General features: G+C 45.8%; 1 protein-coding gene across 1 annotated transcript in view; it reads left to right on the forward strand.

Annotated features, from left to right (window-relative positions):
* The first annotated feature begins 2,491 nt into the window (after window positions 1-2,491).
* SLC25A46 (solute carrier family 25 member 46) overlaps window positions 2,492-13,817 on the forward strand; it is a 196,898-nt gene continuing 185,572 nt past the window's right edge. The window contains exon 1 of the mRNA XM_086961009.1: window positions 2,492-2,817. Within this exon, the coding sequence (XP_086817135.1) occupies window positions 2,583-2,817 (235 nt within the window). The 5' untranslated portion in view covers window positions 2,492-2,582. The remainder of the gene's footprint in view (window positions 2,818-13,817) is intronic.

Below are 13,817 nucleotides of genomic sequence, written 5' to 3' on the forward strand. Positions count from 1 at the left end.
CTGGTCGTCTTAACGTGCACGCTGATTGCATGTCCAGGTTACCATTAGTTAATGCCATTTGGTGTGAACAGTGTGATTCTGATGTTGTGTTCAACATCGATGATGTTAACGAATGTGCCACTGTTTGCTCTGCTGATAGCATATCTGAGACTGTTTGGAGAGAAGCCATGACCAAGGACACGTGTTTGTCAAGTGTAGTGGATCATTTACAACATGGTTGGCCTCAAGAAAGGTATCTTTCCGGTGACATCCTCTCATTTTTTAAAATTCAGGACGAACTTATGTTTGACCAAGGTTTTCTAATCAGAGGTGACAAAATTATTCCTCCCCTTACTTTGAGAGAAAGAATTGTTTCGATGGCACATGAAGGCCACATGGGCATGTCCAGCACCAAGAGGCGCATCCGTGAATTCTACTGGTGGCCCGGGGTTGACAGGATGGTGGATAAGTGGGTTAGTTCCTGCTCCCCGTGTGCTAAAAGCGACAAGACTGTCAAACCTTTGTCTACGGGTGTTTCTCCTATTGAATTTGTAGCTTGTCCTTGGAAAAAATTAGGCATTGACATTATTGGTCCCTTATCTTTGTCTCCCAACAAGGAGGTCTTTGCTTTAGTGCTCATCGACTATTTTTCTAAGTGGCCTGAACTTAAAGTTGTGGATAAGGTTGGTTCCACACAGGTTATTCAGTTTCTGGATGAAGTTTTTTGCAAGGAAGGAATACCAGCCGAAATTGTGTCTGACAATGGGCCACAATTTGTGAGTAGGGAATTTGAATCTTTTCTTGCTAGGTGTGGAATTGTGCATAAGAGGGTGTCCAACTATAACCCTCAGGCCAATGGTCAAACAGAACGCTTTAACAAGGTCGTCAAAGAATCTATCCAATTGGCCATTAAGAGTAACCTTGATTGGAAGAAATCCTTACGTGCTATGCTTTTGTCTTACCGTACCTCTCCTAATTCCGTCACTGGTCTATCTCCTTTTGAAATGCTCAGGGGTAGGAAACCTGGTTCCAAGCTGCTCCCTTGGTGGTTAAAATCTAAACTCCCATTTGAATCTTCTTTTGATTGTAATGAAGTCAAAGACAGGGTTTTGAAATATCAAGAGAAGATGAAAAACAGTTTTTTATCATTAAATAGACAAAGTACTAAAATCAAAGTTGGCGATTTTGTACGAGTCAAGTTGGGTAGGTCTGTTGGGAACAAATGGAACAAATGGTCTGATCCTTGTAGGGTGACTGAAATTTTCTCTAAAGCTATTCGTGTTGAAGGGGGGAAGGTATGGAATTTCAGGAGAGTGTCTCTATGCAAGAACCCCAGCTTCGAAGATAACAGCCTGTGTCCTCCTATCTCTGTACCTAGTCATCCCACAGTTGAAGATGACACCTCTTATTCTGCCATGGTTGACACCTTTGCACCGGAAAGTCCGGTTCCCAGTGTTCCTGCATATGTTTCGCTTCCTCAATCCTCCCCGTCCTCTGATGATTGTGTTGTCAATAATTCCAATGCTCTGGAAAGTGTTCCTGATTCCTTAAGTGCTTCTCTCAAACACAGTGTTGTTCCTTCCACAGCGCAAAGGAAAAGTTCTCGCGTCAAGCAATTACCTGTAAAGCTACATGATTACTTATGTTGAATTTCTTTGCTTTGTTGAATTCTTTTTTTTTTTGTGTTTTTTTTATTTTTTTTAGGGGGGAAGGTGTGTAGTATCCCATGTTATCCTATCTTAGTGCACCATTCCTTCTCAGAATTGTTATTGTACATTCTTGGCTTAACATTCTAATCTGTACTAGCTGGTCAGTTACTACTGGTGTTATGCTGGAGGTGGTTGTTAAGCTGTCTTCTCAGAATAAACTACTTCCAACTTTCTTCTGCTTCCTTGGACTAATTACTACACTTTGCAGAAATTTTAAGATCTTCTTGGAGTTTCTCGTTGCTCAAATGGGTGTTATTTCTGATATTTATATGTTCCCTCGTCTTTATTTCTCGATTTTTGCTTGCAAGAAAGTGTCACTCATAGTCGTTTAATGTCACTCATAAGTACACTTAAATTATGAAAATGTCACACATAAGCAATCTGAAACCTTTGCAGCTATGCATTCCAAATGTGGAATGCAGCAACACCCCAGTTCTTTATAGTACGTATCTATAAGAACGACAGCAACATTCTAGCTCTTCTACTGTAATCCATATTCCATTAGATGGACATTCAATAACGTGATTGATTGACCCACTACTACAAACGACCAACCAAAAACAAAGGAATGCAAATCAGGTGGCCAACTAACTTCAAGCAATTATAAATAGTGTTTATTAATAATACAGAGAACTGCAACGTTTTCGACTTTTCAAAGAAACGTACATTTTCAAGGATTTCTTGCATCAACAATTTAAACTTCAATTCAATATGGCCGCCAGACGTTCTCGCTACATAGAAAGATCGAGCGCGTGAGCTGTACCAGTGGTGTCCTTTTTCTATTTCCATGGGAGGGCTTGTCAGTGTCAGAGTGCGTTTGTGTTTGCTTCCGTACTAGTCCGTGCTCTGTGCAGCAGCTTTCTCTGCGCTTGGCAGTGCCTGCCCGGCCTCCTGATGCAGCCGCGGCGGCCGGATGGCTTCGATGGAGTGGGGTACCGGGGAGGACGTGAAGCGGCCGAGGATATGGGCGCAAGGTCATTTCCTGCCCCCGAAGTGCCCTGGCTGAACAGCCCTCCGGACATACCCGGGAGCCGCAACCTGTATTTGGGAGAGCGCTCCCCGCTGCAGACCGGAGGTTGTCCTACCCCTGTACCCCCGGGAGAGGAGATAAGCGGAGCCCCTGGTTCCGGTAAGTCCAGAGGAGTGAATGGAAGAGTAGGTGTGGTCGGACTGGAGCTATACACTATCCACCTGCACAGGAGAACTGAAAGACTGAGCAGCACAACGGCCGATTGCCTATTCTTCCATACTACCTGCCTGTCATTGGTCCTCACATTACCGTAGGGCTTCTGATAGGGCTATCTGCCATATATTATGCACATTGCTGAACTGTGATGTTATTATGTACACTAATGTTAGAATAGCAATAAGAATATTATGAGGCAATGTAGTGGGAGGACAATTGAAGGAAGACTGTTAGTTGGTGGTGGCTCAGGTGCCTGGGATAAAGTCTCTTCTCGCCGTGGATCCTGTCTTATGATCTGTACGGAGCACCACACTTAGGCGACAAGGAAGAAAATTAGCCTCAGGCACCTCAACACAGGTAGGAAGCTCTTAGGCAATCATAGAGAGAAGCAAGCATTTGCAATTGCAATGCAACCTGTCTCGCATTTGCAAGAGTCAGAGCAATTGGCGTTCTAGATGACAATGTCTTTTACCTATGTGTTTTGGTTTGGAGTGTAGTGGATATATGTGGTGTGAAGTGGAATCATGCAAGTTGTATTGGACTTGTTAGTTGTGGAATTGTGTGGGGTGGAATTTTGTGGGGTGGAGTATATTTGTGTAATGGAATTATGTGGCATGGCTAGTAGATAGTTGTGAGAGCTGCACAGAATATATAGAAAGTAAGATAGCGACAGATAGGTTGTTTTTGCTGGAGGTATTGGTATTGGTGGTATTGGATTGATTGGGTATGCACCTGTTACAACGCATTCGTTACTCCGCACTACCATTACAACGCGACTTTTACAACGCATACCATTACAACGCATTGCGCTGGGGGGCGCTATAGGATAGGGAATAAGTATAATTTACTATCCAACACCTTCCCTAGGGTCCACGGGGACTGGAGTTAGAATAGTAAATTATACTTACCACTATCCAGCACCCCAAAGCGCTATGCGTTGTAATGGTATGCGTTGTAATGGTCGCGTTGTAATGGTAGGTAGTTGTAACGGTATGCATTGTAACATGGTACATCCGATTGATTGTGGTGGTGGTGGTTGTAGTGGTGGTGGTGGTATTGGTGGTGGTGGTAGTGGTATTGGTCATGTGGTATTGGTGGTGGTGGTATTTATGAGGGTATTGGTGGTGGTGGTAGTGGTATTGGTGGTGGTAGTGGTTGTATTGGTGGTGGTGGTATTGGTGGTGGTGTTTGTGATGGTGGTGGTGTTTGTGATGGTGGTGGTGATAATGGTAGTGTATTGGTGGTGGTAGTATTGGTAGTAGTAGTATTGGTGATGGTGGTAGATATTGATGGTACTGGTGGTAGTGTATTGGCTGTGGTGATTGTATTGGCTGTGGTGATTGTATTGGCTGTGGTGATTGTATTGGCTGTGGTGGTTTTATTGGCTGTGGTGGTTTTGTTGTTGGTGGTGGTTGTATTGGTGGTGGTGATGGTATTGGTGGTGGTGGTTTTGGTACTGGTGGTGGTATTGGTGGAGGTACTGGTGGTGGTATTATTGGTGGTTGTGGTATTTTTAATAAAGTAGGCTTTAGTACAGATGACATGTAACACAGATGTGCTGTTGTCTGCTTCAGCCCATTAGCCCAGAATGATGTGCTACCTGGAATTCACATGACATCATTCGCTAATCATTTCTAAATCCATTTTATTTGGGGGCTTGAAACAAACATGAGATAATGCCAGGTTAAAGTGATTGAAACCTGGCACCCGTGTTCCGGGGCGGTCCTGCTGCTTAAAAAAACACAAGCAGTTTCAGCTGAAGCAGCACTTGTCCGAAATTCAATAAAGGAAATAGTGCTTACAGACTAAATAACAGTTCCCATGTAACAACTGAAGTGAAGGGCCCAGTAGCCATGGGAGGATACAAATGAAGACAAGGCCCTAACAAGGAGGTACTAACAAGCCTATTAACGACTCCAAAGGCAGCATTTATAAAAGACAATGACACAAGCCAATGAAAAATATTTGTGGAGAGTGGGCGTGGCTTCTCTCCCATAGTCTACTACAGCAGTCTCGCAGAGTGAGCAGTGCATGCGCGCTGCCCCTAGGCCCGACCTTAAAATGGCTCGGATAGCTCCCAAGTTAGCCCTGCTTGCATGGAACTAGATATGGGAACAAACATGAATTACTTCAAAAGGGAATCTAAGCAACTCAAACACGTCATGTGTTTGTGACAAGCTGAAGACTGTTCCGTGTTAAAATTATCTCCTTTAGTTGAGTGAGGGGGTCAAAGGTGTTTTGAGTGGACTGAAAAGAAATCTGTTTGAAATGTCCATAAGCATATAAGTATTGGAAATGCAATATGTTTCATATTTGTTTAAGTTAGAGTAGGACGGTGCACCCTTGCCTTATCCTTGTATATTGGACCTCTAAGGCTGACCTGAATGCAAGTGGTGCTGAAAAGTATGCCAATACTTGAAGGCTTCTGGGCACTGGTTAGCACGTCACTTCCACAGCAGTCAGATAGACACGAAGGGGTAAAGGAGTCTCACAGTGGGGAAGCAGAGAAAGTATCAGTGTGACCACCAGCGCTGCAGACGTGGAGTAAAAGATCAACAGACGTCTAGTCCTTTCAGGAGTCAACAAGCCTCTGCTCTTCGAGACCTGTGTAGACACTACCCGCATGTTCAAATATGCTGTTCATCTTTACCTGCTGTGCAAAAACGACACCATTCTGCAGATGCGAAGAAATACAAACAAATTAGAAACAATGCAAGTTTTTACCCTGTTGAGCGGGATCTTTCAACCAGAGTTTCCAGAATCAGTTGCGAATAAAATAAAAAGGTGAGACAAAAGCGGAGTTTAACTTGCCGTGCAGCCATTGGCTGATGGTGAAGGAACTGAAAGTTAGAGTGGATTACTAAAGCCAGTGAGATCCGCTGCCAGAAGAAAATACTTTTATCAAAGTGTGTAACCATATTGTCTGTGTAGAATTGCAATACACCCAATTTATTGTTCTACAATTTAATATGATGTGGTAAACAAAGAGGGGTCAGCTGTATTGAAGGCTGCCTCTCCGTGTTCTTTCATCTATTCCATCCTTGCTGTTTTTTTTTTTTTGTTTTTTTTTTTTTCAATACTGTTGGCCGAGAAAGAAGAAGAAGAAAAGAAATGAGGGGGGGGGGGGTGTATACCAGTGAAGTGATGTTGGTCTACGGGGGTTTGTGTGTTCCAAGGTGTGAGTCTAGGGCGGCCCACATTTCCCTGTTGGCTGTGTGGTTCGCTGAGTGTTTTGCAGTGATGTTGTCTGCGCCTCTCAGAAAGGTTACCCAGTTGAACCACCTCTTAAATGTTGCTTCGCTAGTGTTCTTCCAGTTCGCTAGTATTGTCTTGACAGCTGCTGTGAGCAGAAGGTCCACTAGTTCCCTATCCTCCTTGGATTTTAGGTCAGGGGCTAGAAAAGCTGTGGCTATTCCTTCTAGGCCTCGTTGTATGTTCCCTCCCACTATTGTGTTGATGAAGTTATACACTTTGCTCCAAAAGACCTTGACCGTGGGGCATTCGTATATGATGTGTGTCAGATCCCCTTTCTCTTTATGGCAGTTCCGGCATTTGTCGGATTCTGTGACTCCTACTGCAGCTAGTCGGGCTGGCGTCCAGAACATTCTGTGCAGTAGCCAGAACTTTGTTTGCGCTAGTTGAGGGGATACTTTATTCTTGGACGCTGAGACCCAGAGCTTGGATTTCTCCTCCTCGCTGAAGGTCCTGTCGTGTCTTGTTTCCCAGAAGGACATGGTTTTGGTGATATTGTTGTGGGCATACAGATGAACTGTTTGGTGGCCTATCTTGTTTAGGTTTTGCGTGTATTTGATGATTGAGGGGGTCTCTTTGGAGAGGTTTGCTTTGGCTATGGCTGCTTTGATTTTAAGAAATACGTAGAATTCGATGTTTGGGAGGCTGTGGGTGGTTTTCAGCGTTTCAAATGTGAGCGGAGAATTATCCTTTTTCTAGCTGAGCAGGTGTTGTGATACTTCTCTCATACCACTCTTTGTTTGCCAGTGTCCTACCTCTGTACGTTATTTTTGAGTTATACCAGATCGACTCCCATTTTGACCTTTTGATGTTCCATTCCATTTCTTTGTCTACTTTTAGGAGTGCAATCCTAGTGTTAGCCTCTGGATGCTTATTGGCTGTGCGTACTGCTACCGGGTTGGCCCCTCCCAGGATGTCTCTCTCTAAATCGAGCCAGACTGGTGTGTAGTCTGGAGTTGGGTTGATCCAGTCTATACCTTGTTTTGCCAGACATGCTGTTTGGAAGGCCCTGAAGTTCGTCATGTTCAGCCCCCCCCAGTTCTTTCCTTAATCTTAGTTTTTGCAGGCTTATTCTGGCTTTCTTCCCACTCCACAAGAATGTGTTAATCGTTTTATTGTGTTTCTTGTGGAAGTCCTCCGTTAGTGTTAGTGGCAGCATGCTGAGCATGTAGTTGAGCATGGGAGTGATCATCATCTTGATGGACTCTATTCTTCCCCACCAGCTAATGAATTTGGGGCTCCAGGACTCTAGTTTCGCTTTGATTGTCTTGAGGATGGCCTCTTCGTTGTGGTCGAGGGTCGACCTTAAATCTCTGCCAAAGAGGAGGCCGAGGTATTTTAGGGGTTTATTTTGCCACGTTAGTCCCGATGTGCCCAGGACTGTACTTGTTGTGTGACAGTTCATGGGCTTGCACTCAGACTTTTCCCTGTTTAATTTGTAACCTGAAACTGCGGCGTATTCCTCAATTGTTAGCATTAGTGCTGCTATTGAGGTTTCGGGGTTGTTGGTTGTGATCAGAATGTCATCCGCATAGGCCGCTAATTTAACTGTGTTGTCCCTGACTTGAACGCCTATTATCTCTGATCATGACAAGGAGTGGTTCAAGAGCTAGTAGAAATAGGCCTGGGGAGAGTGGATAGCCTTGCCTTGTACCTCTCTCTAGGGTGAAGATTTCTGATGTGCCCCCGTTGACTACTACCCGGGCTTTGGGGTTATTGTATAGCGACATCACCATGCTTCGGTATCTGGCTCCTAGTCCGAATTTGTCCATGCACAGGTCCAGGAAAGGCCATGAGACCCTGTCGAAGGCTTTTTCCGCGTCTAGCGCGATCATGACTGCTTTTTCTTGGCAATTGGCTGTGCGGTGTATGAGATGACATAGGAGTCTTGTGTTATCCTGAGAGAGCCTATTTTTTAGGTTAGGTATCCTACCTGTGATTTGTGGATGAGGTGGGGCAGGAACATGTTTAGCCTTGCAGCCATTATTTTGGCATTCGACATTGATGAGCGATATCGGGCGGTAGTTTTGTGGGAACTGTGGGTCTTTCCCGTCCTTGGGAATGACTATGATGTTAGCGTCGTCCATTGAGTCGGTCATGCTGCCTTTTTGCGCAAGGAGCTTTAACACCTCGACCATGGTGTCTTTCAGCAGGTGTTGGAATTGCTTGTAGAATGCGGCCTTGTACCCGTCAGGGCCAGGCGCTTTGTTTGGTTTTAGGGAGCTTATTGCCATTTCTACTTCTGCTACCGTTATCACTCCTTCTAATGTTTATCTTTGCTGGTCTGTGAGCCTAGGAAGGTTGAGTTTCTCTAGCAGACTCGCACCTCCGTCTATTGCTAGGTCCTTGTCAGCTGTATATAGTTCTTTGTAGAAGTCTTTGAAAACCTCTAGGATTTGTTTGTTGGATGTGTGTGTTTTGTGTGTTTTGTCTGTTACTGCTGCTATGGAGTGTTGTCTCTGCTTTGCTTTTAGGTATCCTGCTAGAGCCTTCCCTGCTTTATTGGCCGAGCACAGGTTTCTCCAGCTCTGTTATTTTTTCGTTCCTTTTTTTGTTCATTCTAGATTTAATGTTTAGGAGTTTGCCTCTTATTGTCGCTTTCAGTGCTTCCCACAGGGTCCCTTTGTCTATCTCTGCCGTGTCATTAAAGTCGAGGTATTCTTTAATTACTTCCTCTATTTCCGCTATGTTGGCTGGGTATTCTAGGATGTTGCTGTTTAGTCGCCAGCTGCGGCTGGGCTTCTCATTGTGTTTGCCGCTGATCGTGAGGGTGATGTGTGCGTGGTCTGATATTGTGATTGGGCCAATCTCCGTCGGTCGGTGAGGTGTATGTGAGTGGCAGACATGAGGATGTAATCTATTCTGCTATATGAGTTGTGCGGGTGTGAGTAAAAGGTGTATTCCCTTGCGCTTGGGTGTTGGGAGTCTCCATGGGTCTGCTACCTCTAGTTTGGCACAGAGGTTTTTGAGGTTGCTCTGTTCCTGTGGTCCGTGGTTGGTTCTATGTGGATGTCTGTCTGTGGCATTAACTATGGTCTGGTTCATGTCCCCCGCTAAGATCAGTAGTTCACCCTGGGGGATGTTGCTCAGTTTGTTCTCCACCCCCTCCCACAAGGCTTTGTCCGCCGAGTTGGGCCCATAAATGTTGGCTACGTGAATCGACTCCTCACCTCTTTTTAGGCTTGTGATTAGTACCCTTCCGTTTGTGTCTGCATTATATTCCTGTATCGCGAGTTTGGCTTTTTTGCTTATGATTGTAATGACCCCTCCCTTCTTGTGCACTGCTGGTGAGCATACTATCTCTCCTATCCATTTTCGCTTTGAGGCGTTGCGCGTCTTCTTCAGAGACCCTGGTCTCTTGGAGGACGTATATATCCCCTTTGACCTCCGCTAGATAGTCTAGGGTCTTCCGGCGCTTTATGGGGTGGTTGAGGCCCTTTACATTGAGAGACACCACTTTGATATCCGAGAGTGGCTGGGTGTGTGTTTGTGTAGTCATGGTGGTTTGTCTGTTTCGCTAGCTCTTATGGCGTGTGTAGTTGCGTACCACCCTGTGCGCTGTTGGTCTTGGTCTGGTAGGTTGTTTGGCTCCCCCCCTGGGAGATGGACAGGAAAAAGATAAGGGAAAAGATAGAAAGTATGTGAAGACAATCAGGCGCATCTAACTGTGCTATGCGGCTCCCCGCCCCTACGCCACCCGCCCCCCTCCCCCCTGTCATCGTGCTATAGGCGTGCGACAGCAAGGGTCCTCCCTCCCTCCGTCATCCCAGAGTCTCTTTTCCCCCTCCTGCCCTTCCCTTATAAACATCTTATCCCTGGTGGCAAAGGATATGCGGTGGTTCTGGCCTCTTCGTGAGTTATCCGGCAGAATCTTCGCCTGGGTGACTTGTTGATTCTGGTGCCGCTTGCGGGGTAACTACATTGTCATGGCTTAAAAGCAGTTCCGTGCCTGTTTCCTTGAGGTAGATCTGTTGTTTTCTTGAGGTAGCTCCGTTGTGTTGAGGTGGATTGTCTCTGCTAGTGTCCTTCTGGACCCCCTTCGGAACCATCTGATGAAGCTCTTCTTTTCGCTGCTCCTGGGCTCTGTGCCTCCATTTCCTCGGTGTCTGGGCCTTGTAGGTATCTCCGCAGCTCTGCTGGTTCGTCAAAGATCTTTGAACCCCCCTGTCAGTGACTCGCATTCTGGCTGGTCCGGCGAAGCTGAAAGTTGTATTTGCTTTCCGGAGTCTGTCCCTGAGTGCCAGTAATTCTTTCCTTGTCTCTACCGTTAGCTTAGAGAAATCATGTGTTATGATGATCTTCTGACCGTTCCATCTCACGTTTTGGCCTTTCCTAGTGAAGGCAAAAATGGCGTCCGTGTGGCTTGCTCTCAGTGGTTTGCATATGATAGGCCTCGGGCCCTTCCCCAGCGGTTGTTTTAAGGCTGGTATCCTGTACGCCTTTTCCACCTCGAAAGGCCTGTTGAATTTTAAGAATTTTGAGGGGGTTGTGGGAGCACTCCGGATTATTCAGTGATTAATCGTTTTTGTACACTGGTGCTGGGATTGTTTTAAGGTTTGTCAGACCTAGTTCAGAAGTCGGTTATGGTGAAGTTGAGTATCCACCCAATCGCGCACTGTTCACTTGGCGCCCTGGCCTTTCTGTAATATTATCTCTTTAAATAGTGTTTAAACCACACTTGTAATTCTTACCATTAGTTCATTTTATTTCATGCTTATATTTTTTTCATATAGGCTGTATTTTCTTTGTTCTGCTTTCACAATGTCTTATGATAACAAACTTATATTCACAGTGTTGTTTAACATCATGTTCATCAGCTTTTGCTTGGCAATTCTGTTAATATACATTTAAACAACATTTCTTGAGCGAGCCCAACGCATTTCGGCACTCAAGTGTGCCTTCATCAGGGGAAGAATCTGATTATTGGTGTTATGTAAAGTGTAAATCCTGTCCTCCAATTTGGCCACTCCACTTCTTCAATGGTAGTGAAGCTGGTTTCTTGTCAAAATCCGCCTTGGGTTTCTTCACTCGCTCCGGGCGTTCTAAATCTGTGAATATTCTGTATGCCGATTTGAACTATTCCCGCAAACCGCAAAGATTCTTCCCCTGATGAAGGCACAATTGAGTGCCGAAATGCATTGGGCTCGCTCAAGAAATGTTGTTTGAATGTATATTAACAGAATTGCCAAGCAAAAGCTGATGAACATGATGTTAAACAACACTGTGAATATAAGTTTGTTATCATAAGACATTGTGAAAGCAGAACAAAGAAAATACAGCCTATATGAAAAAAATATAAGCATGAAATAAAATGAACTAATGGTAAGAATTACAAGTGTGGTTTAAACACTATTTAAAGAGATAATATTACAGAAAGCGCCAGGGCGCCAAGTGAACAGTGCGCGATTGGGTGGATACTCAACTTCACCATAACCGACTGTTGAATTTTAAGCCAGTCAGCTTTGGTAGTAGTTCTTCTAGTAGTGCAGCGCATGAGCCGGTTGTGTCCTCCTCGCCTTCTGGCACACCCAGGAGTCAGATGTTCCCCTTCCTGCTTCGGTCGTCTTGCTCCGCCAGCATCTGGAACAGTCTTCCTCTTCCGCTCCATCCCCATCTACACTCACTTCCGCAAAGCTCTTAAAACTTTCCTCTTTTCTCAGGCATTCCCTTCTTAATCTCCTTGGGTCCCCTCGGTTGAGTTCTGATCAGGTCCCCAGCGCCAGGAAGCCGCTTGGCCACCGTGCGCTCCTATTAAATACTTTATTCATTCATTCATTCATCTTTTGTAGATCACTTGATGTTTTTACCACGTAATGCATGTCTCTGTTTGTTCTGGATGTGTTATCTTCTAGATCGCGTATCCTCTTTTCGGCCACGTCAATCCTGCCGTTCATTTTGCTCTGATCGGCTCGTATGGCTGTGAGTTTCATTTGTATATTGTCTATGGTTTTTTTCTGGCTTTTGCAAGTTCGTTGCCCTCATTTATCTTTTTGAGGAGCGTGTCTAGTGTTATTTCGTTATTATTGTTGTTTTTCAGCTTTGATGGGGATTCGGTGGAATCTATTTTGACTTTCTTGTTGTCGCTGGCGATTTTGTCATCTCTACCTGCCATGTTGTCAAAGCCCCTTCTTGCTAGGTAGGTGCTCAGTCTAGCGTCTTCCTGTTGGCTTGCTGGGTGAGCTTTGTTGTTGCTTGCGCTCCTGTGTACTTGCTTGTGAGTGTGCTGTCCAGTCTGAATCTGCTTGGCCGCCTTATCGTCCTCGTCCTTGCGAAAGCCAGCTCGTTTCTTTGCAGGTACTGTGCTGCTTTGGTGTTTGATGCTAGGTTCTTTTTCTGTACATTCCTCGATTTTGCGGCTGGTATCCTTGGGTTATCTGTCGCTCACTCCAATGGTGGCCTTGGTTGTACTCGTGTGGTTGTGTGGCTGGGTAGTGCTAGCGCCAAGGGATCTCTTCCGTCGCTGTTCGCTTCCTTGTTTCTCCGCTGCGACGGGGGATGGAGCCCAAAGGGGCTGATGTGCCGTTCAGGTGGTTTGCTTGCGGTGTAGTACCCCCCTGTGTTTGTGGCGGCTGCTCTGCCTAGTTCAGCGTGCCCTTCTGTGTTTGTAGGGAGCGTCTTCCTGCTTGCTCCGTTCTGTTAGTCCGTACGATGGCTGTGCTGGCTGTACCCAGTTACGGTTTCACTTGTTGCGCCCTTCGTCGAACAATGCTTATTACAGTATGTCAGTTGCGAACATACTCACCGCTGGCTTTGCCGTGGTTGGGTCCGTGCTTCTTTGGCCTGGCCTCGAGATTATGTTTGTGCCTTCACGATGCCTGTTTGTAGCACTCGGGGACCGCTCTCCTCTTGCAGGGTGTGCCTTGCGTCCTCTCCGTCTGATCGGTGCACTGCCAGTTGAGGTGTGGTGGGCAGTCAGCTCTTGAGGATCGGCTCACACTGCCTGGTGGAGGCGGTGCACAGTGGGCATTTGGTGAGGAGTTGCCTCTTTCCGCTTGTTTGTTTGGCCCCGCCTTCCTACTCCCCAAAATGGCCGCTACCAGGGTTGTAGTAAATTAGTTTCAGTTTCGTTTCTCTTGCCGATACGCTTTTGCGCGGTCTTACAGGCTGTATAGGCTTCGCTCTGTCAAAACTCCGTGACCAGACCTCCACTGCTTCTCTTGCATATGCTTGCTCCCTGCCAGGGGCGGTGGGTGACATTTGAAAGTGGTGGGGCGCAAAGTGATTTGCATACAGCACCGTAGCAAGCGAGCGCAGCGAGCGAGCCCGAACCGCAAAAGGGGGCTTTGGGGGGATAACCCCCCCCCCCCCCAAAAAAATTTTGAAAAAAAAGAAGAAAAATCGTGCATTTTCAGGCAAATTTGAGAAAGCAGGAAGGTTAATAAAGCAATTGTGAAAGTGCAGTTATTACATTAATAGATGGCATAACATAGGTAGCTGCTTATTCAGTATAACCACAGAGCTTCATACATTCCGTCCTATTATGCTCAGACTGAATCCTATCACCAGGCCAGCTGGCTCACTTTCAAGAACAGGACCGTATTCAAACCACTTACATGGACATACAAATCAGCAAATGACATGGCATTCATCCTACTCTCTGACACTCTACCATACTACACACCAGATCAGAACCTTAGATCCACCAATCACAACCTTCAAACAACACCAAAGCCACCATGTTTGCCTCCTAG

This window comes from Lissotriton vulgaris, chromosome 3_1 (assembly GCF_964263255.1).
Source record: "Lissotriton vulgaris chromosome 3_1, aLisVul1.2, whole genome shotgun sequence".
NCBI classification, from domain to species: Eukaryota; Metazoa; Chordata; class Amphibia; order Caudata; family Salamandridae; genus Lissotriton; species Lissotriton vulgaris.